The sequence below is a fragment of the Drosophila subobscura genome, chromosome A (assembly GCF_008121235.1).
Source record: "Drosophila subobscura isolate 14011-0131.10 chromosome A, UCBerk_Dsub_1.0, whole genome shotgun sequence".
Lineage (NCBI taxonomy): Eukaryota > Metazoa > Arthropoda > Insecta > Diptera > Drosophilidae > Drosophila > Drosophila subobscura.
Window position 1 is genome coordinate 21,278,094 of NC_048530.1, and position 26,432 is coordinate 21,304,525.

At 46.7% G+C, this 26,432-nt stretch overlaps 1 protein-coding gene across 12 annotated transcripts in view; it reads left to right on the forward strand.

Annotated features, from left to right (window-relative positions):
* The window catches only part of LOC117892502 (potassium voltage-gated channel protein Shaker), a 106,003-nt gene that overhangs the window by 21,655 nt on the left and 57,916 nt on the right, over positions 1-26,432 (forward strand). For 3 of the 12 annotated variants that reach the window (XR_004648727.1, XM_034798782.1, XM_034798795.1), the window contains exon 1: positions 7,946-9,442. The exons of 3 other annotated variants lie outside the window; for them this stretch is intronic. Coding sequence is in view for 8 of the 9 variants with exons in the window: in XM_034798782.1 (XP_034654673.1) it covers positions 8,031-9,442 (1,412 nt within the window). In the remaining variant the exon portion in view is untranslated. Of the gene's footprint in view, positions 1-886; positions 949-2,662; positions 2,775-3,057; positions 3,097-7,943; positions 9,443-23,213; positions 23,335-26,432 lie in introns of those variants that run through there. 6 more of the 12 variants (XM_034798862.1, XM_034798894.1, XM_034798847.1 and 3 more) reach the window with 5 other exon arrangements.

The window sequence follows — 26,432 nt, forward strand, 5'->3', positions numbered from 1 at the left end:
TTCTCCCAGTTTCTCTCTCATAAATATAATATGGGTAGTGGTGATCTCCTCTCCATTCCCCTCGAATGTGTTTTTTAATAAACAAAGCCACTATCCTGAGATGACTTCTTGGAAATGTCCTCACCTTGCATAAATTCACCTTGCACTTGCGTGGACCAAATGAAGAATTCTCTCTTCCATCCCACCTCTTACACTCTCACTGCCGCGCGCGATCTTTCTCTCCTTCTCTGTGCTGACGCGTAAGTTTCAGAAATGTTTGAGTGTTGTTTTTTTGGTTTTGTTGTCGTTTCGTGTGTGTTTTTTGTTTTCTTCCTCTTGCGGTGCCGTTTGGAAAATGTGAAAAATGTGTGCGACAACTGCTTCCCCACACCCCGCCACACTCTCGCCCGGCCTACACCCACCAACCCATCCCCGTTGACACCGTCGCGCGCTCTTTCGGTCGGCGTCTCGGCTGCTGGCGCTGCCGCTGCTGCCGCCGCTGTCGTGGAAGAAGGCGGCCAGCAACGGGAAAAGCAACAAAAAACAAAAGTGAAAAATAAATGAAAATTGTCTCGTTTCATTTCTTTTGTCATTTGAATATAAATAAATATATATATGTAGATGTCGCTGTCTCTGTATATATGCAAGTAGCCATCCGTCTGCTGATGTACCAACATATGTACATATGGACATACATAGTATATGTACATACATACATATGTGAACCGGTATCACAGATCTATGTATATAGCACAATCATACATGTGTGCATAGTGAATCGTTATAGTCGGAAGAGCAGAAATTAAAAAGAATTACAGTTACAGCTGCCTGCCGATAATATCTGCTATTGAGCATAGAACACACAATAAATTGTTACCAGTACACGGCGCGAAAAAGTGGAGTAAGTTAATGGATTGCCTGCATGGCCCACATCACGACGACGAACGGCAGCTTAAGCCAAGCGCCAAGGTAAGAGCCACCCTGCTGTTGTTGCTGCTGTTCATCGCTGTCTCATTCAAACTCTTCCACAGTAGCGCTGCCTCTCATCCACTGCTGCCGCTGCTGCTGCTGCTGTTGTTTCTGAAATGAAAGGAATGTAATTATTATGTGTACATACATATGTACAATCATAGCTAAGATCAGATCAATACACGTAGCATCTAGCATACAATAATTTAATGGATAAAATGCCAACGATTTGGTTTTGACGTCAACAAGTTGAGAACATCTTTAACACTAAAAGAAAATGTGTACCCTTTGCTGTAGGTTTTCCCTTATCAGATGTAAAGGTACATGTGTAGGTATTGGTACATCAACTATGTGCATGAATCTTGCAAAGGATATTTACATACATATATTATTATGACAGGGTATCAAAAGCTTCGCAGCACAAAGTTAGCCTATCTTTATGGGCCTTTCATTTGTTTGCCACGCGCTTTCGCGTTTATCTGCGCTATCTGCTAAATCATTGCTTTTCTTTTTGCATTAAAATTTGGTTTTATTATTTTCTAAATATTTACTTTGGAGCGAGAATTTTCGCATTTACGACTCGCCCCAGAATACGCGCACATAGCGTAGGCTCAGGTGGCGAATGCTGACGGACAGGGAAATGTTTGACGCCCCCAAAAGGTGGGATGGATCACAATTAATGGAACAGACTCCTTAGTTATTGAGTTGCTGTTTAACGATTACTTATTCGGTTAAGTTTGATTCCTTTAGCACGACTTATTAAAGGTCATCTTTTCTTTCCCAAACTAATTGCTGCTGGTTGAGAGCAGTTGATCAGCGATACTGGAGTATGTCTTTGGCCTCATTTCCCATGCCCATACCCATACCCATACCCATGCCCATACTCGTTGCCTCTTTCGCTGTCTTCGTGGCCGACCTTGCCCCGAAACGAATGCAGAAGAAGAATAAAACTATTTATGTTTTTCATTTTCATTTCATTTTTGCGGCGCTTTATGCTTTGTTTGCTCCCATCGATTGACGTTGCAGCTAATTAACGTGCCCCAAAAGCGCATATGCCCCATGCCCATGAGTCGGATGGGGGGGCACGGCGTGCGGTGTGCAGAGGCAGGCGATGATTATTAAGACGGACAAAAGACCTTGACAGCGACTTAAAATGTGCTAACAAGCGCGCTCTCATGTCACTGGGGTCTTAGCTCTCCACACGCTCTCATCTCTCTCTCTCTCTCTCTCTCTCCTTCTTACTCTCTCATAATTTATCTGTCTCTCGCTTGGACCTCTCTCTATTCACTGTTTTGCTCTGAAGAGCAATGCTGTCAGCTGTATCTCTCTCCCGTTTCCGGCTGTGCCCAAAGCCAAGGTGCAACCCCCTTAAAATTCAATTAGAACGGGCTGGGAATGACCAGGGCAGTGGATCGAAGCGAAGAGTACCCTGGAATTGGTTATACTTACCGTATCGAAGAGCTAAGCATTGAGTCTGTGAAGGATTTCGCACAAGGACACTCTGCCATTAATACAACACACACATGGAAGGGTCGTACACTGTCCAGCAAGGGTGTCAAAACATTGTGACCATTGTGCGTTGATCGACCATCGAACCATACAGCCACACAATGTGGCTGCGGCTGTGTCTGTGGCGGTGTCCGCCCGCAACGCTGTTGCACTTTTAAGTGGCGCGCGCGCCCGTTCACATCGTTCCCAGGCCCAGGCCGAGTCGAGTTCGTGGGTTGTCGCGTGGGTGCCGGAAAAGCCAGTAAACTGGTAACTGGAATAATGCATGCGGCGTCCAATGTACGCTCGCCAGCAGAGATGCGTCACAAGAAGAAGAGGTACACCGCTCTGCTGCTGCGGCAGGAGGAGGAGGAGGAGCAGGAGGAGGAGTCAGGGGAGTGTCAGAGCTCCCAGTCCCTCTCCTGATCCATGGATACATGGATAATCCCCCGGACTGAAGCGGGACTTACAGTGATTCTGTGATTTGTATTTTCGTTGCTAATTCTATTTTCTTTTGATTTTATTTGATGGTTTTTTTTGCCTGTGTGTGTTTTTTTGTGTGTTGGTACGGAATTATGGAAATGTGGAAATATGGAAATATGGATCCGGGTGCCGTAACAGGCAAAAGCAGTTCGTCATGCAGGACAACTATAGGATGATGTAAATATGACGCTCCCCACGTCCACGTTCCTCTCTCTCTCTCTCTCAAAGTAGAGCTCCAATTGTAGCACTTGCTAATTGTATTACTTATAAACCCCTTTCGTCGTTTTACCTGCTGATTCTTTTGCACTTTTTAATTATTAATAAACAAAGCTAAGCTAATCCTTAGCTGCAAAGAGATCTCTTCGTCTTGTGCCTATGAAATATGAAAGTCCAAAAACTATTCTTAGAAGATTTTCAGAGCAGCTAAAAATATTCCCCACTAATTGAAAAGCTTAAAGCCTGAATTGAATCAAAAATCTTCCCTCTTTTTGTGTTAAATATTTCGCTCAGTGTGTGGGAACATGGGAACATGGGACAGGCCGCTGATGGATTTCTGTGGCAGTTGCTGCAAGGAGTTGGTTGCCACAGTTGAAGTGCCAGAACGGATATGTTAGGCGGCACGAAACAGTCCCATCAACTTCTTGTCGCTTGCCCCACTCTCTGTTCATCTATTTCTTGTTGCCACTCACTCTCGGACCCCTTCTGCCCATCATTCTCTCTTCCACTCTCTGTGCCACTGGTGTGTGCCGCTTTTTGATTGCCACAACCTTGACGTGAAGCGGAAATATTTGCCCAGCACTTTCGCCTTTGGTTTTTCTTTGTTCGGGGTTTCCATTTTCCGTTTTTGGTTTTTCGGCTTTCTGTTTTGCTTTTTTTCGTTTTCGTTTTTTTTAGGCAAATTTTTAATTGATTTGCCTTTGTTGTTGTTGTTGTTGCTTTTTGTGGCGGTTCTCAAGCCTTCACCGTGGCCGTGACCAGTTAGCCGCAAAAAGCGAACCTCATCCTTCCAGCCTTCCAGCCTTTCCTCGATTTCGCGGTAGTCGCCTCCTCCTTTCTAGCCGCTTTCTTTATGGAGCACACACGCACAAGGCCTACGTACGTACGTGTTTGTATGTGTGTGTGCCCCATCAATTTTGTTATTTTTAGCATGCAAATCGTTTTGTCAGCCTTCAAGGCAGTGGCGGCGGCAGCAGAGCGTCAGAGCGGAGCAGTGGAGAGACCGCCAGCTGACGGACCAGATCCCCCCCATTGATGATGAGCTTCTCCTTCAGCCACACTGCAATTGCAATCCCCTGCAGTTTTTTTATGTCTGAGACAATGTCGAATGGGTGGATGGGTGGTTGTGTGTGTGTGGGTGGGTGGTTGGACCTCCCACGTTGGTGGTTTTCGAGTGGTTCCGAATGGTTGCAAAAAAAAAAAAATTGCTTTATTTGTTTGTTTTCACGTTCGTCATCATTTGCTGTGGCAACACTGGTTGGGAATAAATTTGATCAATAATATTTTCTTTTTTTTGGTGGGCCACAGCCCCAGTTGCCGTCCAACCCCCTACCCCCACAGCTTGCGACCATTCTCCTCACGTGCCGTGACTGCTTATTAGCCATGAAGGTTACCAGCGCCAGCGTCAGCTGAGTTAAGGCTCATGCCACATGGCCGCATGGCATGCAACCCCTGCATCTCCCGCCCGTCTCTGTCGTCTCCATTTGCATGGGGCAGCAAGGCATGCTAGGCATGCCAGGCAGGCCACAAGCAACAGCAGCGACAGAACCACTGGCCATGATCCATGATTTGGTCCAACATTGCGTATGCGTCATATGCTCAATGTTGCCCCATGCCACATGCCCCATTGGACCGCCCGCAGGCAACAAATTGCACTCGCGCATGCAATTCCATTCAACCCTGAGCCCTTGCACCGATTGGCCCCTCGAGACCCCGAGACCCAAAGACCCATAGACCCACCCACAGAAAACCAGAATATGAAATATGAATTGGAATTTGAATCGAAATTTCAATGGGAATTCCAGTCACAATCGAAAAACAAACACCAATGGGGGGAGATGGGAGATATTTATGATAATGTCACAGATTTCCATGAACCAATATTATCCAGAAATATAGGGGAAAAGGGGGGAGACATGGAACCATTGTGGGACACTTGGTAAACAAATTTGTATATGAAATTGGTGTCATCTTTTTGTTGATTGCTTAAGAATTGTTCCCTAACTTTTCTGTTAAAGATCAAGGAGCTAGATATTCGGATATGGATAACTCTGGGAGATTGACATTGAAAACAGATTTAAGCGTAGATATTTTCTCTCTCTATTCGTCAGTTTTATCTTCAGCCATGTGCAGCCTCTGTTCCTGTTAGCAGCAGATGGGTTTCGGGGTTTTGCTAGCAGTGGCATTCCGTCGCATCGCATCGCCTACCGATGCACACATTAACATTAATCGCTCGCTCTCTTTCTCGCGCCAAACGGGGCAGCTGTTACGAAACCGTTGATGAGGAGCGTTGGGAGGGGGAATGGAGGGAAGCGGCAAACGAGCAAAACAAACTACGAAAATGAGGAACGCCCGACGGAGAGCCGAGTGTCCGCACGAAGGGCGGGCAGCCGAAACCGAATTGAAATGTTTCGCTCGGCTGACAGAATCTCACTCACATTTGCACTTATTTACACTCAGGCTTTGGCCCTCACTTACTCCTAGCGCCTTCCGTCCCCTTCTCAATCGCCACTCAATCTGGCTAACCCGCTCATAAAGCTGCTGTTGAACGAAACGTTCTTCCTCTGTATGTAAATCTTGCTGAGTGCAGAATGAATTTAGGAATTTCGGATGGTCAAGTGCTATCCTGTGCTTCCTTTTTCCATGGTGAAGAAATCTGTTCAAGAATTCATTCAGTTTCCTGGAATGGAAGCGCATGGCTTCAGTGTCTAAAGGGGTTTTGATTTTTCTGCTTTAAATATGTTTTGATATTACAAATTTTTTGTTTGTTAATTAATGTGATTTCTTTCCTATTTTTGGGAGTTTTTCTGTACGTATTTTCTTGAGTTTAAAAGCAGCTGGAATCCACTCTTTGGCGTTCAATCAATCAGGCTTATTCCCTCTCAGTCTTTAACCGAACTCATTCACATTTCTCACTCAACCCACCCCACCCCTCTTTAACCCACTCTCACACACTCTCTCTCTCTCTCTCTCTCTCTCTGTCTCTGTCTCTCTCTTAGCCTATCGAACTCGTTGACTCTTTCATACACTTACACTTGAAGTTCACGAGCAGTTGGCCTGTGGTTCGGCTTTTTGGTTTTCACTCGAGTTAAGCATGTGTTTGTTTGTTTGTATGTGTAAGTGTGTGTGCGAGTGTGTGTGTGTGCGGTAGTACAACATTTAGTTAAGTTAAGCGCTGAAGTGAACTCAACTGAACCGAAAACTGGCCCGAAATTGAAACGATGAAACGATGAGGAATCGTTGCCCCGTATGCCACGTGTGTGTGTGTGTGTGTTTATGTTGGTGTGTGTGTATGTGTTTGTGTGTGTGCTGGTATGATTCAAGTGCTGCCTGCCTGACTTAGATTTCTGGCCGATTGTTTGGCATTTTTCGTCTTTTTTCTTTTTTTTTCTTGGTGAAGAAGTCGCCACGCTGCTGCTGCCACTGCCACTGCCACTGGCACTGCTGCTGCTGCCACTGCTGCTGCTGCCACTGCTGCTTTTGGTGCTCCTGCTGGTGCTTCTGGTTCGGCGAATAGTTTGTCCCGGCCAGCCAAGCCAGGAAGCCAGTTAACAGAGCTTCGCGCTCTCTCTCTCTCTCTCCTTCTCTCTCTGTCCCTGTCCCTGTCTCTGCCTCTGGCTGTGCCCGTGTCTGTGTGCGTGTGGCAACTTCGTTGTTGGTGCTGGTGCTGCCACTGCGGCTCTGTTTGGCTCTGAGCATTGTCAACAACGCGGCACAAAGTTCATACAATTGTGACACGCGGCGCGTTAAGCACGTGGCTCTGACTGATAACAGGAGACCAGAGGTTAGAGCTGTGTCCCAAAAGGATTGACAGCACTTGAACCATTCAAGAGGGTGCCAGTGCCTGTGCCAGTGCCAGTGATATTGATATTGATAGTGCCGCCACAAGAGAGACTTGCACGGAAACTCGTAAATGTGGCCGGAAATGGTTGCACATTAGCACGGTTGCACCGTACGACAGGGAGAGCGTGAGACAGAGACAGAGAGAGAGAGAGACCTGACAGCAGAGTGTGCAACGCGTTCAACTAAATGAATAATTAATGAATAATCTATGAATTGTTTTTTTGTTGTTGTGTTTATGTGCAACGCCTCGAAGCAGGCAACAACTTGCAGTGACAAAAGTGCGTGAGATTTTGTGCAGAAATAATTTGTTCACATTTTTTGTTCAAGTGCCGCACACACACACACACACACTCAGAGAGTGAGATAGAGATAGTGGTAGTGCACCCCAGACAGAGCAGAGGCTTAGGTCCTCGGCCCCAGGCAGTGCACTGCAGTGCCTTCGACTCGGTTTCAAAAATTTGGAATTATTCCAGCAAAAATGAATCTGAATACGAAATGAATGCCAGCACGGGCGTTTGCTTGAAGCTGCTCAAAATTAACACAATAAAAAATAGTTCTTTGTAGCTGAAAATGTTAACAAATAAAAGGAGACCAAACGAATTTTAACACTTGCAGATTCATTGCTTTATTTGTGTTCATAAATATGTTTGTTTGTTTGTCAGAAATTTGTTTTTCCTTTATAATTTTGCGTTAAATTAAAATTCAGTTGGAATAACAGCAACTAATAAAAGGCTTTCTGCAAGTGTAAAATATTCCTTAATAAATATTAATTATATTCAAACAAGAAGTGCTCAAAACTAAATAAAATAAATAACTAAAGCAAATTAATGACATATCTCCGAATGCAACATGCGACAATCCACACTAAATGCTTGCTACAAATTACAGAGCTGACAATAATGTGAAAAGAATAAAAAACAAAAAGAATATAGAAACCAAAATTGGAAAATTAAAACCAAACAAAGAAAAACTTAACTAAAATGAATTTGTATACAAAGTTGATGTAATTTGAAGTTGCAACAAACATTCGCTGTGGCACAACGACAACGACCATGAGTGGCAACAATGGCAATGGCAACAGTGCCCCCAGCAATGAACAGCAGCAGCAGCAGACAGCTGGTCCAGCAACAGCAGCAGCAGCAGCAACATCGGGACCTGAGGCAGCAGTGGCAGGTGTTGGCAACTCGCCGCGACCTGCCACAGCGCCGGCACGCACCACCGATTCAAGCAACAACAATAATAACAACAACAACAACAACACCACCAGCAGCAGCATCAGCTATAGGGTGAATCTGAGCAATATAAACAACAACAGCAGCAGCAGTAACACGAGCAACACCAGCAACACCAACAGCAATCGGCAGGCAAGCAACAACAATCACAATGAGAGCAGCACGGGGCTGGTGGTCAACACGGGTGGCACAACAGCAACAGCAGCAGCAGCAACAACAGCAACAGCAACAGCAACAGCAACACCTGCTGCAACTGCCGCTGCAACTGCCACGAGCAGCAGCAGCAACAACAACAATCACATCTATGTGAATCCGCACAGCTACGACAGCAGCACCACTGGCAGCGTAAGTGGCTCCACGGCGGTGATGCTGCCACTGCCACTGAGCAATCCATTGACGCTGCAACTGCCACCAGCAGGAGGAGCAGCAGGAGCAGGAGCAGGAGACATCCATTTGCAGCAGCAGCAGCAGCTCAACACGGGTGCCATCAGTCGAACGGGCACCTCCACGTCGACAACGCTGAGCACTTTGAACACATATCTGTTCCCCTGCGGCGCCTCGGACTCGGCGGGCACACTGGGCGGTGGCAGCTGTGATCTGGACAGCAATTTCAGCCAGATGGTCAATGGAGCGGGCAGCAGCGAGGCGGGCAGCAGTCTCAGCCAGAGCACAGCGCCCGTCGGCCTGGGCATGGGATTGGGCGTGCAGCTGGGCCTGGGCTTCATCAGCGGCAGGCGGCGCATACGGCGGCTGTTTGGTGTGCCCGAGCCCACCAGTCTGGGCACAAACGGCGCCAATCCCTATGCGGCGGCCACGCTGCGGCGACGCAGCTCACAGCTGGGGCAGTTCGGTAGCAAGCGGCGGGAGCGTGAGCGGGAGCGAGAGCTGGAGGAGATTGAGCAGCAGCAGCGCATTGCCACGGTGGCCTCTGCCAATGCGGCATTCCTCGAGCGACGCGAGATGCAGCTCCAGCAGCAGCAGCAAACACAGCAGCAACAATTGCAGCAACAACAGCAACAATATCTGCCACAGCAGCAGCAGCAAATTCAGTTCATGTTCAATCCGCTGCAGCCGGAGCCACAAAAGAAGAAAAAGAAAAAGCCACCGGGTCCGCCGGCCCAGGCCCGGCAGCAGTCATCGCGCACCATGGACGATCCAATGATGAATCGGCCGCGCAAGAGCACGCCCGCCAAGAAGGCCAAAAAGGCCGCACCGGAGAATCCCTATGAGAAGTACCCACAAAATCACAATCCCAAAAATCCAATTAAACAAAAAACAAAAATCAAAAATCCAAATCAGAGCAAGCCAAAAGCACAAAGCAAACCGCTCTTTAGCCACTTAAGCCACGCCTCAAACGCCCAAATGCCAAAAAGCCAAAAATACATTTATGAAAATTTTATAATCAAAATATTATATAGCAGCCGCCAATGAAGAACGATGACGAGCTTACTTTTTTTTTGTTAACAATTTTTAATTGAAGCGCTTAACAAATTTTTGCTTTGAACTTAATTAATTTTTGTTGTTGTAAGGATTTGAATAAAACGTTGATGAATATCGAATACTCGACATAAATATTTATGAATACTTTTTAAATACGTTTTTTCCGCTTTGCTTTTTCGCTTATTCCAATGCTTTTAGCGGCTTGTTGATACCCTGCCAATGACCATATGTCCACACCCCAACTTGTTCTATAATCACCATCGCTTAAGCACCAATGAATCTATCCATACATCTATCTATCGAATATACTTTGAGAAGCGTGTACACACGCGTATGCGTAATGCTCGAACACAAATTTGCCCCTGGGGGGTCAGGAGCCAAGTCGCCGCCAAGTCAATGCCCCGGAAAGCAGCAGGCGGAAGAGAGCAGCCAAATGGTAGCCGTAAGCCGAATCCCGAATCTATTCTCGAATGGGAATCAACAGACAGCAGACGGCAGACGGCGCCAGGCTCCAACTCTGCTGAACTCTACGCCAAAAATAAAATATAAACCAGTGAGAAATTTCCGCATGGGCGCAACGAAGTTTTGAATGCCTTTTCCTGGATAAAGATTTCATTAGAGAGGATTCAAACAACATGAGGGAGAGCAGCGTTATGTGTGGTATGAAACGAGTTTGAAACACAATTCAAAGGGGTCTCAATGGGTTTGTGGATGCTGAACTTCTCCATGGGAAAGGGTATCTGTCCACAGCTACGGATTGTTGGCATTGGGTGGCGGAATTTTGGTTAGAGGAAGTGTAAAAATAAATGTGCGTCTAACTGGAGCCAGCATAAGTCAGTGTCCTGATGCCGTTTGGCTAGCTATTGTCTCCTGTCTCTGTCCCTGTCCCTGCCTCATTACGTATACGCCACCGACTACACAGAAAAGACACTAAAAAACACAAAAGATAAATGAGCAAAATCAAAGTTAATTTTCTATTCTTTCCGAGAGATGTTTTGCGGGATGTCGCTGCTTTTGTTTATTCTCTTTGCTGATTCTGGCATATATTTAACGCTTTTATGTAATGTGAATGTGAGTGAGGTGGGTGAATAGAGGGGATTGGGTCAACAGGGGGGTGATGGTGGTGGTGGCGGGATTTAAATGTCGCAGGGAAATTGCTTTAATGTGACTTGCGTGTCCGGGGCTGCGCCCTTTGTTGCTGTTTCTCTGCTGTTGCCGCTTGTTCTTTTCTCTGTTTTTCCACGTGTTTCTGTTGTTTTTTCTGCCCCCTCTTTCTCATTCTCTTTTTGAGGAATTTATGTCAATGCCACAAACGACAAACAACAAACAGCAAACAATAGGGGGAAGCGAGAGAGAGCGAGCGAGAGTGGATAGAGGTTCAGTTCGTGGTACTCCCTTTTCTTTGGCCCAAAAAGCATTACTCTGCAGTTTTGAGTTAATTGGCAAGAGTCATACCCTGTCAGCCACCCACCCATCACCCACGTAGTGGCCAACACGTGGGCGACACAGAGAAAGATACACAGCGAGAGAGAGCGAGATAGAGTGGAAGAAAGGGAACACGCGACGCCATGGCTGCGACATGTAGCCGCCATTTAAATTGCCCGGCAGAGTCGACCTCGCCACACAGAGCCACACACTAGTCACTCCCCCAAACCCCAAACCCCAAACCCCAGACCCCGTCCACCTTCTGCCCCTTCACTTCTACACACTCCTCGCCGACGAGCACTTACCCCTAAAACACCAGCAACCCAGGCACACCCCCCTCACCCCACCCCGGACAAGAGGCAGACCCGGAATGAGACATGTTGCCCTTGATTTGTGTGCACGGCATGTGGCGGCGTGTTGACTATTTGCATTGCATGCCATGCCGCTCTCTCGCTCCTGCTCTCTCTCTCTCTCTCTCTTTCTACACATATATTGATGTGTTTATGTGTGTGTGTGTGTTTGTGCGTCCAATAATTTCGTAACATGGCCTTTGTGGCGATCTTTGCACTGCGATAAGCCCCTCGCCGCCACCAAACAAAGGCAAAAAAAAGGACGCGGCATGAAGGGCGGAGGGATGGGGTGGTAAACTCATTGAGTCCGGCCACTCGCAACATTTTTTCTTGCCGTATACTACAGGGTATTGCACTTTTTCCAAAGTGCCTGGCCCCACTCGTTGCAGGTGGGTCCTAAAGTTAACAAAATCTTGATACAAGAAATGATTTTATTGTCTTCTGGTAACCATTCACACTTTTCACTTTATTTAAATTGCTGATATTTAGCTGCATGACTTTAAAGGGTATTCTATGCTTCGTGCTGAGCGAACACATTTTCCTCTCTGGACTTTATGTTGCCTTGTGTGTCGAGCTGTCGAGGAAGTGTAAAGGCCCTTGGCGAGGACAAAACAATTCGTAGCTCCAATGCATTTGCCTAACTACACTTATTGGCTTTGCCCTACCCTACCCTACGCTACCCTACCCTACCCTACCCTACCCTACACTACCCTTTGGGCCCACTCTTTTAGCCCTCTCGTTTGTGTTTGTGTTTGGGCCCAATGCCAAATGACTTGCACATTTAGATGGAAATTGTTGCTATTGTCGCTGAATTTCAGCCTAATGCCCGGCAATTATTAATTATTTAATGTCAATCGTAGCACTTATACCTTCTACTTGACTCCAACCCCCTCTGCCTCAACCTCTTTCCTACCTCTGCCAAGCAACTCTCGCTGACAATGAACTTTGAACAAATCGCGGAAATATCTTTTGCAGTTTCTGCTTAAAAGTTAATTTAATATCTTAAAATTGTATAATAACAGTTTATGCCACACTGCCCCTTGCCACGCCTTTCCTACATTACATTAATTGTCTGCCGCAGGACCTCTTCCGACGACCAAATTGCGAACGCCAAAAAGTATGCTATGGCAACGATTGTTCGCTTCAGTTTTGTATTGTATATGTACGTGTGTGTGTGTTTGTTTGTGTGTGTGGCCCAACTTTAGCTCAAGGGCCAGCAATTAGTCGACACCCCGCTGTAGCCGCAGCCCCTGCCCCTGCCTCTACCTCGCCCCCGCTGCAGGCCACTGTGGCAGGTACAACCTTGAACTCGCCGGCAAATCGAAGCACGAAACGAGCACAAAGCGAATGAAAGTAAAAGTTGCACGTGCTACTGCTGCTGCCTGCCTGCCACTTGCGGCAGCTGCATGAATAATGTGAATGCACCACCAGCACATCCACGCCCTCTCCCCTGCTCTCCTGCTCTCCTCCTGCTCCTTCCTTTTGCCACTGTGTGAAGGTCGGAGCGGTGCAGCGCGGAGTCACAGACGACTGCAGGCCACAGGAATCCATTAGGCCGTGCAACGAGACCTCAGCTGATGAGCCTGCCACCGTCTGTCGACTGTCGTCTGCCTGCTGACGTCATTGGTGTGCCACAGGCCCTCCATCCGCACCTGCCATCACCTGGAGTCGCGCGTCTGCCCCAATCAAAGTCTTTGGAGTTGGCTTTCGCCTCTTTCTTTGTCTTTGGCCTACCAGCATTTATTTATTTATTGAGCGCTGCGACAAAAATGTTGTACGAAAGAACTTGCCCCCCCTGCCACAGTGCGGGCGACGACGGCGACGTCAGCAGCGATTTATTTAGCGACAGTTTGTCGTTCATCTTTTTTTTATGGCCACTGCCAGCCACACACTGCCCCCTGCGACCGAATGTTGCTGCTGCCACCACTGAATGTTGCTGCCACTGCTGAATGTTGCTGCCGCTGCTGCTGCTGTCATTTATTTGCCGTCATAAACTTTCAATGGAATCACGCAAGCCAAGTTGCTCGTGCCCCACTTGCCACCCGCTGCCAGCCTGCTGATTTCTTTTATTGTTTCGCATATGACAACAGTCATTGGCTTCAACCAAAAAGAAAATGTGACAACGACAGCAGCAGCAGAAGCAGCAGCAGCAGCAGCAGCACCAACAATTGTTGGAGACCTCCCCAGTGGAGCAGCACACGCATTACCGCCTCCACGCTCCGCTCTGCAGCCTTCTGCTTCGTTTTGGCTGGCACTTCATGGCTCGATCTGCCCTTCCCCCATGCACCCTTTTCTTGAGAATATGCAGCCAAAAGGCGAACAATAAGCAAATCGACTAAAAGGCAAACAACAACTGCAGCAGCAGCAGCAGCATTATCAGCTGGCAATACTGACAAAAATTATTGGTTATAGAACTAGCTTTCAGCTTAAGGCACTCGAAGCATTGGATACCCCTGTGCTGACATCAAGGCATCAAGCCTTTTGGCAGTAGCTGAATGCTATCTTTGATGATTATGAATGAGAGAACATATTCTGTATGGGTTGGTAAATGCTCCTCCTTTTTCTTAGCTCTATATTGCTTTCTTGAAGTCATCTTCAGCTAAAGGCAAGGAGAAATATAATTCTAGAAATTAAATGTGGATGTTCCTTACTGTAGATTTTGGTTGATTACTTTCTGCTAAAGTCTGGTCTTCCATTTGTATATAGATTATATAAAAAAATATGTCGGGAAATGTTCGCTGCTGCCCAGCGCCTCGGCCGGAGTCTCTTGTGTTTCCTCCGCCATATTTCAATACATTTCCGCAGTGCAGCCAGTCGCCAGCGTTATCGTTCCAATTTACATTTATTGTTTATAATTTTGTTTTGAAGAATACTTTCCCACACCAAAATCACACTTCATATTCACATTTAAACATGTCTTTTGGTTGGAAAACTCTTAGGTATAAAATCATCTTCAATTGAAGCTTTCATCTTTTATCTTGTACAAGAAAATCCTGCAATTCTTGGCAGCAATCGAATCAGCTGAAATCCTTAGTAAATATGCAGCAAAGTAGCTGGGTATTTTCTAGTCCAAATATTGCATTACGATGTTGTTTTTCTCAAGTTTTTTGTCAGCATTCCCTCTGCCTCTCCCTCTCTCTGTGTCTCCCTGTGTGTGTGTTTGTGTTTGGGCACTTCTCTTTGTATAAATAACATTTTTGTCAAGTGGCTTGTATGACAAAGTGTCAGCCATAAGTGTAGGACTTGTGCGCGCACACACACACACACACACACATGCTCGTATATTTATATGTGTATATAGGACTAGGCCTATTGGGCACTCGAGTGGCTGCAATTGCTGATGTGGCTGCTGCCGTTGCCACTGCCACTGCCTCTGCCTCTGCCTCTGCTGCTGTTCTTGCAGTTCAAACGCCAAAATGGCAAACAACAGCAACAACAACAATAACACTTGCAACCAGCTGCTGCTGCAGTCATAGTTGCAGGCGTCGCTGTTTTGTTGCCGCCTCTGCCTAATTGTTGTTGTAGGCCGACGACTGCCTTTCGCCAGCTGCCCCGAATCCGCCTCCTTGCCCGCATAGCCTGGCGTCTGCGTTGCCCTTTTGCATACCCTTTGGGGAGAAAGTGTGATCGACTCTTAGCACTGCAATGAAGATAAAATCGAACATTGAATGCAGGATACACGCGGGATATCTGTGTGTCCTCTTGCAAGGGTATTCAATGCTTCGCTCTGGGCTTTTGCTCACTTTCTTGTGGCTTGTTTTTGCTGTAATTTTCAGAGACTTTTACTGGCATTCCTCGCAGTGTTGTTGCTGCCGTTGCCGCGCCGCTGCTGCTGCTGCTGCTGTGGCGACAAACATTTTTGTTGGCCTCCTTTATGTGTCGCGTAGCCGCTGCCGCTGCTGCCTGACATTTTTCCTTTCTTTTATTTGGTTGTTGCTGTATTTGTCTGCCATTTGTTTTTCCTTTCCCTTACATTTTTCGGCAGTCAGGCACAACATTTTCGGCTGTCGGTCTGGGTTTGTCTGAGTTTTCGGTATTTTTTTTGGTTTTTTTTCGGTTTTTCGGTTCTGCAGCCTGATGTTGCTGCCGTCCACGTTGCAGTTGCACTCGGCGCGGAAAGCGGAAGCGTTGCTGGCTCCTCGCTCCATGCGGACCGTCAAACAAGTTCTGCGGCATCAAAGTTTCGCCTCATCGTCGGTGTCACTGTCGCTGTCGCTGTCATCGCCATCATTGCAGTCACAGTGGTCCGGTCCATTGTCCCGGTTGCTCCATCTGATCCTCGCCAGAGTGATTGCTGTCTCCCCGGGTAATCCCTGCGATCCGTGAGTGCCGTTTGTGTGCGTGGGCTCCATCCGCAGCATGGCAGCCGTCGCAGCCGCAGTGTCGTGCAAAACGCATTCCGGCTGCCCAGTGGATTGCCGAGTTCTTTTTGTTGTTCAAGTTTTCTACATTTTTTTCACGTGAGTTCTGGCTGTTGTGTTGTGTTCTGTGAAGTGGAGGAGTAGCAGCAGCAGCAGCAGCAGCGGGAGGAGCAGCAGGAGCAGTTGCCACACTAAACAGGATGTTCCTCTACAGTGCCATCGTTGATGAGCTGGATAAAATGTAAATATGGTTACAGTGAAGCCTCAATGCGCCAGCTCGGTTCGTGTTGCATTGATTTCTGATTTCTGGTTTCTGATTTCTGCTTTTGTTTTTTGGTTTTTTTTGCTGATTTTGACCCCCAATACTCGTAATTGAAATATTAAAAATGCATCCACGGGCAGTGGCCGGAAAGCCGGAAGACGAAAGGAAGCGGAAAGAAAAACCCAAAAATACTCACGCACACAAACACACAAACACACACACACACACACACACACATATTCAATTATGCAAAAATTCTGTCAAATTCTGTTGCTCTCTTTTGCTCGCTTTTCTGGCTCTGGCTCTTTCTCTTTTCGTTTTTCTGTGTTTTTTGTTGTTGTTGGGGGAAAATCAATTGATACGCAAATCTCGTCCACAGTCCGCTCTGCGCTCTCTACGACCATTTGCACTTGCCATTTGCACCGTGTGACATCGTTGTGTGCTGACCCCAGCCGAAAATAAACTCCATTGACCGTTTGCCACTCGACTGCGACTTTTGCTTGTCTCCCAAAATGCGGCAACTTCGTCTGCCTCTTCGACTTCCCCCGACACTGCCCCAGAAGTGGTGCTCGGTCGCCACCTGGATGGGCATGCACTGAGCGAAACTCGTGGCTCGTTATGGCTCAGGTAGAGGGGTGAACTGTACACAAAGTCCATTTCTTAGTTTTATTTTGTATGCGATTATATGGGATTTCCAATTGGCATTGGATCTGCCAGGTCTTTTACCTCTAACTTCTCTGATTGTTGCTCTTTAATCCATTAATGTCTATATATCCAGGCAGCCGCTATTCAAGTATTAATTTCTCTTCCTTACAGGCATTTTTTCTGTTCATTTCCATGTCTCCATGTAGCTCTTGATCTGCGACAATTTTCGTATATTTTATTTCTTGAAAACTTTCCATGAATATGTGTCAGGAACTATTTTCAATGTTGTATCTACACGTTCCTCTGTGTCGATTACAGATCCATTATGAGCCCGATTTATTTGTTGTATTTCTCGTGTGTTGATCGTGGAGTAGCAGTTGTGGGATTTTTACACCACTTTTTGCCTATCACTTTTACTTTCCTGAAAGTTTCTTGTAGTTTTCATCTTATTTGTTGGTTCTCCAGCTTTGTCTGCATTGGGTGACAAGTCGCAGCAGCATTAGAGCCATAAATCCGTGTCACACGTTCGTGTCCCACTGCGCCTTTGTCCCTCTGTGTCTCTGGTTCGTCATCTTCTTCCGTTTCAATTCAGCTCGTTCCTCAGTTGACTTGGCTTCTCATTTGTTGTCTGCTTGTTGTCTGACACCAGACCAGACACCCATCCTGCCAGCCTGTCTACCCATTCGCCCTTCCACCCATATATCCATCTGCTTTTGGATATGCCTTGCACTTTTGTCTAAGCCTCAAGTCGGTGTCTTAAACGGGCCAACGCCATATCTTTCAGTGGCGGAATGTGGAACAGCCGTTGGCTATAATTACACACACGTTTCTCTGTCTCTCTCTTGCTCTCCAGCTGTCTCTTTCTGTGTTTCTGTAAATTGTGTAACCAACAGACAGACAGACAGACAGACAGACAATAAAAGTAAAAGTAACTGAATTTCGAGCCACTTTCTGCGCCCCGATTGCACCGTCTTTTGCTACCAAAAAAAGAATGTGGCAAGCATAAGTTGTTTGCAAAGGCAAGGGTTTGGGTAGGGTGTAGGGGGGCATCGGGGTCTGACAGGTGGCAGCCACCAAGCGACGTGCACGGTGTGCACGGTGGGGGGTATGGTGTGGCGCCCAAGAAACGTTTAACGTTTTAGTTTCATTCTCATTTTCGCCCATTTTCTACATGCCCATTCCCCCGGTTGCCCATGCCCATTCCCCATTCTCCATTCTCATTTCACGTTGCATTCATTTGCATTGCCTGCCACCGGGGAGTTCTTCTACCGTTTTAGTAATCAATTTGTTGTTCTTGTTCTTGTTGCACCCAAATGCTGTCGCTATCGATATGTCTCTCTGTCCAACAGTGTCTGTGTGTAAGTTCATATGTATGTATCCAGCTGTGTGTGTGTGTGTGCGTGGCAGTCTCTGGGCGAAAATGTTCCATCGAGACTGGCAGACTGGCAGTTGCATAAACGTCGCACGCGGACGCGGAACGAGCCGGCAAAATCGTATTAAAACTTAATTTTCCTCCTCCTCGATTCACAATCCAACAATTACATAAATCCTCTCTCCAGAGGCAAGCAGAGCCACCAGAGGCAGCAGAACAGCAGCCAGCAGCCACAGCATAAGCTGGCATGAGCAGTGCGGCAGAGAATGAAATGGAATCCGATTCATGAGTCTGCCAGGCGGCACGGCACGGCACGGCACGACACTCTCGTGTGTTTGCCCGCCCCATTGCCCATTCCATTCCCATTATTCGCATCTCGTTATCGCACTCTCTCCACTCTCACACACCCACTGCGAAGCGGTTAACCAAAAGCACTGGCTAAATGTGGCAGTCTGCCTCTGATTAGCAGTGATGCTGCCCACTGCAGTTGTTAGGCTACATGTGATATTCTCTATAACATTCGATCAGTTTTTGGGTAGTTCGATGCTTCTGCCACTGGCATTGGCATCGATCGAATGGATGCATGGATCGATGGAAATACGCGAGTGCTCGAGTACAAACAGCTGATGTGCCATAAAATGCATCCAACAATCGTGCTGCTAGTTCTCAACTTACAAATGTGTGCCAGACGAATGTGATTTGTTTGTTTTGTGTGTTTTTTTGTTGTTGTTGTTTGTGTCGCTTACTTGGTGCGAATATTTCAGCATGCGAATGATGACATTCCGTTTATGGGGAGGACGGGGAAATTTAATGCACCGAATCAATGTCATATCCGTAATACGAGTAATGCTTATAGAACGCGTTTCGGTAGCTTAAGCACGTTTTACGCACCCATTCACACGGTGTCTGTGTGTGTGTGTTTGTGTGTGCTACGCGCTCTCTTTCGTTCATTCTCTTAGTCTCTTTCTCTCTCTCTCTTGCGTTCGTTCGTTTAGCCAGTAACTAATCCATCCATCAGCCATATCAGCGCTCTGTCTCGCTCTGACTCGTGTGTGCGTGCTCGCTCTCTCTCGCTTTGGCGCCTCTCCTCAGTCCACAAGCCACCCACACGCCTGGTGTGCTCCATTAGTGCGAGTGCTCGTGTTTGACGCTGTATTCTCACGTGTCCAGAGTGGCGTGCTCTCGCTCTCTTTCAAGCAGTGCCTTTTCAAGCAGTGCCAGTGCCCGTACCCGCAGCAGCAGCAGCAGCATCCAAACCAACGACACAGCATCACGCAGAGCTAACGGGAAACGTTTTGGCAAAAATGTGAAACACGAAGAAATGTTTGTGATTGCTTCTGGCTCTGGCTCTGGCTGCCTCTGCCACTCTGCTTGTTCTTCTTTGATTTGATTTCGGGCTGTTGTTCGCTTCGTTTCGTTTCGTTGTTCGTATCATTCGTCGCAGCATTGTTGTCCCACTGCGTTGCGTTGCGTTCACTTTCGTTCGTTGTTTGCCTCTTGGCGCGTCGCGTCGTTCTTCGCTCGTCGCCTGTCGACCGTCGACCGTCTCAATGTCGCTCTGTCACCGCCTCGCTCCTCTATCACTGACTTTGTGTCGTGTTCCATTACCGTTTACCGCTTGCCGTTTAGCGTTTACCGTTTGCAATAGTTTTCTGCTTATCGTTATCCGTTCGTCTCCATCTCTGTCTCTTGCACTTTGTTTTGGTTGTTATTGTTATTGTGCCATTTGATAAATTAAAGAGTTTCCGGCAATTCCGTTACGGCTATTCGTTCTTCCTTCTCGCCACTTCTCCCACATCCTCCTGCAAGTGAATTTCTGTGATTGTCTTCCGCTGACCTGCGCGTAACACCAAAGTCTGTTATCTCTGCATTGTCTCTGTGTGTGTGCGAGCCGATTAACAGTAAGGATTTTGATAACAACTTCATTAGGAGCTTAAAAACATTCAAGTTTTAGCTGCAGCGCCTTCATCTGCACCCTCCATACATCCGTCAGCCAAATCTCGTCAAACTATAAATTCAATTGAATATTATCCATAGCATCGGCAATATATAGTTGGGAAATATTTGGGGTACCAAGAGATTAATCTAAGGAGCAATAAGAAGAGAAGCTTTAGCGCTAGTCTCACTCTTGTGAGTCTCAAACCCTACAGAAAGCTCCACGCATTCCCTAATTCAATTTCAATCCAAATCCGCTCAACAGTAAATTAAAACTGTAACTCTGACTGTCTTTTGTTCATCGGTAAATGTTCTTGGGGCATCTGCAATGCTCGTAAACAGATCTTTGTTTTTGTGTGCTCGCTAATGAAAACCATTTTCCCAGCTAAATCTAACCCACAAAAATGTCAACTCTTTGAAGAGGTCGGAAAACCTATCAACTGCAAAACGACATTTACCATCTCTGAACCCCACACACACACACCCACACACCCACACACAAACACACACACTGAAATGACTGGGATTGACCTACCCTATCGTCTGCATTACGCTTCGCCCTTCTGCTTACGCCACCCGTTTCCCAGTCGCAGTCCCAGTCGCAGTCCCCCCAACCTCCTCTTCTTCTGGAGCCAAGTTTTCATGTCGATGTCAGTGTGTCAGTGTTACATTGCCAAAGCCGGGTCCATGCCGTGTCCGTGTCCGTGTCCAAGTCCATGAGATGCCGACGTCTCACGAAGCTCTTTCTCTCTCTCTCTGCCCATCTCTTGCTCTTGCTTTTGATTCTGCTCTTGCTCCTTCTCTTTCCTTCACCCTATTGCTCTCACTCTCTGTCTCTCTCTCTTGCTGCCTCTCTGTGTGTCATGCTGGCTGTGTGTGTGTGTGTGCGGTGCGTTGGGGAAACGTTTTGGCAAATGAAACAACGCTGGGCTGCAATTTACATTTTGGACCGCGCGCGCGGCATTTTCGTTACGTATACGCAATGTGCGAATCGAGGGAAATTCCTCTTTCCGACCGAAAATAAAGCGATAATAAAAACCAGCAAAAATTTAAATAAAACATACACATTCAATGGAAATTAATACACAAAGTCTGACATACAGACATGAATCCATGTTGCCATCTTGCTGTGTGTCTGTTTGTGTGTCTGTGTGTGTCTGTGTGAGTGTGTGTTAACTGGTTTAGTTGCTTTCCGGTGCTGGTTCCGTTTCTGGCCCAAAACGTAAACAAATTTCCTTAATGAAAAAAAGCAGCGGATGGTTTGTGCTTGTATGTGTGTGTGTGTGTTTGTCTCGATCAGGGGCGCATGTCTGCAGTAAGAAGCGGCAGCAATTTCCACATGGAATAAAGCAGCTGTGCGATGTTCTCTCGTCTTTATTTACATTTATTAAAATTTCAGTTTTTTATTATATTCCCCTCAACTTTTTTGTCACTATTTTCGGCCGGTCTCTTGCTCTGGCTGTCTTTCCCTCTCTCTCTGCCTGTCTGTATGTGTGTGTGTATATTTCCCTAGGGCATTATGGCGTCGCCCTGGCGTATGCGTAATATTTTGCTTTGTAATTATATGCGATACAAAACAAACGACAAAAATTTGTGTTTAATTAATTAATTGAAACGAAGAAGCAGCAGCAGTAGCGCAGCAGTGACAGCTACTGGCAGTGCCACCAACAGAGCAAAGCGCCCATCCAGTTGTCCGAGTGGCGCCAATCCGCTCGGTGGTGCCCAGCGTGTGTACCTACGATAATATTTCCTTTCTTCCCAACTTTGCTTCCACTTCGACAACTACAAAAACAGCTGCTTGCAACAACAGCAGCAGCAACAACAACAGCTGTACGTGCTGTGTGTGAGTGTGCGTGTGCGAGAGTGTGGGAGCGAGACTTGAATAGAATATTTTTGCGGCCTGCATCCGATAGAGGAACGACCTTGGCGACGCCACCAAAGTGTTAGAAGGGGGGAATCGAAACCACAGTGCCAATAAAACGAAACGAAGCGAAACGAAACGGAATGAAACACCAACAATAACAAACTAAATTCGATCCACCGCAAATGTGTAAATCATTTCACAGAGAGCAATTTCCATCTGTTTTTTTAAGAGTTGGTTTTTTTTTCGGTGCCCCAAAAAGTCGGCAGCAAAAAGTTGTCCGCAAAAGTGCTACAGAAAATACAGAAAAGGAAGCCCATATAAATAAATAACCGCAAATAAAAAGTTGCAGCAGTTGCAACCGAGTTGAAGCAGCAGCCGGGAGGGGCACAGAAGCAACATGTGTCACAGCAACCGCAGCTGAACCGCTGAATTGTAATTGCAAATGAGAATACCAACAAATAAACAAACAAATACAAAAACAGCAACAAATCAACCGCAAGCAGCCATACAAAAATTACAAAAAAAAAAAGTGCAAAGTGTGGGAACGGGAGGGGAAGGGCAGGAAGTGCGAGTTGCCCACGTTTCGGGGTGTGCAATCGAACGATCGATAAAGCCAAGCCAGCGGCGTCGATAGGCAATATACGATAGACGGTGAAGCTTTATTCATGCCCCGAAAATGCATTCCAAAAGTAATATAATAAATTGCCAAGCAGCCAAATCTTTGGCTCGCTCGGGCGCAATCGAGACGTTGTTCTCTGATTGGAATTATCAATAAGTAGATGGGTGGCTTTGCCGCTTTTCATGTGCATATCTCAAGCCATCTTCATCTGTTTTGGTATCGTGTCTGTAGGATATCGTTGGTCTGTTGACCATGCAACAAAATGCCGTAATTGAATAAGTGACGCCAGCCAAGTCTATAACCAAATGCCGCACAGCAAATGGAGCTGCCGGCAAACAAAGACCACAAACGACCACAGACACCAAACGGAGGCAAAGTTCCGCTGCCGTTGCCGCTGGCAGTGCAAGTGCCGGTTCGTGATACTCGTACAGTGAAACAAAGCTAACATCGACGCGTACGCGTACGCTTGTGCAGGGGCTGCGAGCTGCCCAAGGAGCGGCGACCAGTGCGCTCAGGAGGAGGCGGCTTGAGGTGTGCTCTGGCCCGGGCAGCGGCCGTCATGCAGCTGCAAGCGGCCAGGGCCAAAGCGTCGCAGCCAGGAGGCCAGGAGGCGGCATTGTAGTCAGCCAGTTGCATTTATTCCATCCATAGATACTACGACACAAAAACACAGATACCAACCACACCCCATCACACCACACCACACTTCATATTCACGCACATACCCACAAGCACACACGCACACGCACACGCATACTCGTACAGATCAATACACTGACATTGACGTGGATTCATTCGAGACGCATATAGAACCAGAGAGCCAACATGCAGATGATACTTGTTGCTGGCGGGTAAGTGAACAGCCAAAGCGAAGCGGTTCCTCCCCCAATCCCACACCTCCAACGAATCCAGCAATCCATCCCCTTTCCCCTCTTTCTGCCTATTCCCCGCCTTCTCTATCTCTCTCTCTGTTTGTGTGTGATTCGAATCGTACTAACTGCTCTGTGTGTGTTCAGCCTGCAACTGAAACTGAAACTGAAACTGTGCTAACAATTTAACTGTGTATCTGACAGGATTTTGACTGTTAGTCTTCTGAAAACCATCTGACAGCTATTCTGTTCAACGATCTTCGATCTGCGTTATTCAATCTGTGATCTCCGATCTCCAAATCTTTTTATTCTCGTGCTTCTTTGTTTCCCTTAGTTGCCAATCGCACTCGACGCTCGTAGCCTTTGCTTGGCACTTGTATCTAGCATATACTTTAACCTAACTTTGTATCTCTGTAACTATTTCTATATGTATCTACTATTTTATATTGTGTTACAGTCTTTCCCCATTTGCTAATCTCGATCATTCTTTCTTTCCACAACTCTCTTTTGGCAATTATCTCACTGATGACTGATGTGCTGCCCTTTTGTGCTTTCATCCTCAGGTAAGTGTCTATCAATTTATCAAAACATTTCTAGCTGCGTAAGTTTACCGTTCGAACTGGAAATAACGTATGTTTAAAGGTAGTTTTGGACATACTTATCTGAATTTATGTTGCTCCATTTAATGAAGGGTTAATAGGGGAGGTTTTATGGGATAAATTATTAAGTTTTTACCATCTTTAGATATACTTTTCTGGAAAACAAAGACCCCAATGCGGGTGTAAATATATTATTTCCAATTAATTGTAGACTCAAATCAAACAAGATGTGTCTAATGTTTCCTTGAAATTATACCGCAAGCTGTCTTTCGATTAAGCAGTGCTCAATCAGGGCGCAACTGTAACCTGTTGGCCTGCTTCGTTATTTTTCTGCTGTTAAAAGTTCAGCGACCAAAGCTAAAAGTTTTGATCAGTACCCTTAAAAACAAACTAAAGCAAAATTAAGCTGTCTGTGATGTCCGGTGGGAGGTGCGGTTCAGCCTATGATAGGGAAAATCTGGGGTTGAAAAACACAGACGTCGTTTTCGGTGTTTGGTACTGCATAAATAGAAGACGAGGGTAAATTAATTGCTGGTGTGGTCAGGTCAGAGGAATTATCTGGAACGAACCTGAACAATGTACATACATATCTGTATATATTTTTTTATTATCTCACTGAATCCTAACATGGTGTCATATGTAGGTAACTATGTACTTCCTCATGTGTCTCTACACTTTATGGCCCATTTATGTGGTACCCTCACTATATCTGCCTATAGGTCTTTAGCTCTCTTTCAGGCAGACTTTATTAGCAATTACATCTGCATTTTTCTTTTTGTTATATATACCTAATATTCAAATTAGAACAATTTGTGTACTGGAAAATCACTCGAATCGATTGTGGGTGGTGCAACGAGTTTGTTGAGCATCTGCTTCATTTTAAATGCCCGTTTGAAAGCAGCTTTTAAATGGGATTCAATTAATATTTAATTAAAGGGGCTATTTATTGTATGTTTAAGGTTAAAGATATGCTGAAGGATGCAATAGACTCTGCACTGATCCCACTCTGCTGAAGCTTCCAAGTCAACAACTTCCGACTATCTATTCCGCTGAAAGTTGTACCCCAACTCGAAAGCTTCCCTCAAAGCAACTAGGACTAAGTTGAGGCACAAAAAGCTGGGCCGTAAGCTTTCATGAGCCACGGATAAAGCTCTCAAAGGTTGAGCTTAGCTTTCGCATCGGAACTTTTAGAAGCGACAAAGCTTTTGGGCAAAGTTCGTGTATGAGCTTGGCATAAACTTGTCAAAGAATCAGCTTAAAGCTCCGTGCATCTACATCCTCTCACTCTTACTGCAGCTTTCCTTGCGTGCCTTGGTGTCTGTGTGTGTGTGTATGTGTGCCGCGTGTTTATTTATTAATAATTGCATTACTCATACGCCGTGTTGGCGCGCTTTAGCTGCAGCCTCGGCTGCCTGCCTGCCTGCCTGCAATGCATTCAAGTGCACACGTGACACGCATCCTTCCCACCAGCTCCACACCCACCATGTGGCATGCGTGCGTGTGTGTGTGTGTCAGGGCATAGATTCGCATTATTATAATCAAGTCACCCCCCTCCCCTCCACCACTCCTCCCCGGACATGATTCCGTGCGGCAAGAGCAACATCAACAAAAGGCGAAAAGAGGAAGGCGAGCATAACGAGCCCGGCGGCATTTTAAAGCACACATTAATAATGGAGGAAGTCGGGCCAGAACAATGCTGCACGGAACACACACACACACACACACACACCTAGCCACATATGTGGCACATATACATACAGACACATGTATGTGGCAGAAAGCAGGAAGAATGGGGCAGGAAGAATGGGGAACGAGTGTCGTCGCTGATGGCTTTGCGGTTTCCCCTTCATTCGATTCGATTTTCACTCCGTTTTCCGTGTTTCGTTTACAGTTTTCACCTAGTTTTTTTTTGTTTCGTTGCTGCCGCCACCGCCGCCGCTGGCCTCAGCGGAATTTCGTGTGTGTTCCGTCGCCCCCCGCCACCGGCATCACCTGCCACACTGCCATGGCATGCCACAGGGGGCACGCTCCAGTGCCCAAGCGGCCAAGCCGAGTCGAGCCGGCCAGAGTGTCGCCAGTGTCCCTCCGGTCTCTTGGGCCGCCCCTCTTCGACCCCCCCACTCCTGCTTAGCCATGTTCATTCAGCCAGGCTCTAATTTTTTCTCCATGTTTTTCTCTCTGTTGTTTTCCCTTTTTTCTCCTTTTTATTTTTTGGGTACCGCTTCAGCCGTTTGTGTTTCGTGCCAAGTGGCACTAAAACTGTTTGCCTTTTGCCCAGTTTCTCGCATCCTCTTCTCCTTCTCTCGCTCTCTCTCGCTCTCTGTATTCCTCTCTCTGTCCGGTGTGCTGTGGCGTGCTGCAGCGGGAAGCAGGAGGCGGCATAGGAGTTGTACCTGCCACACAGCACACACAGAGGACACAGCACGCAACACGCAGAGGCAGCAGGCAGGCAGGCAGGCAGGCAGCAGACGCCAGTCAGCG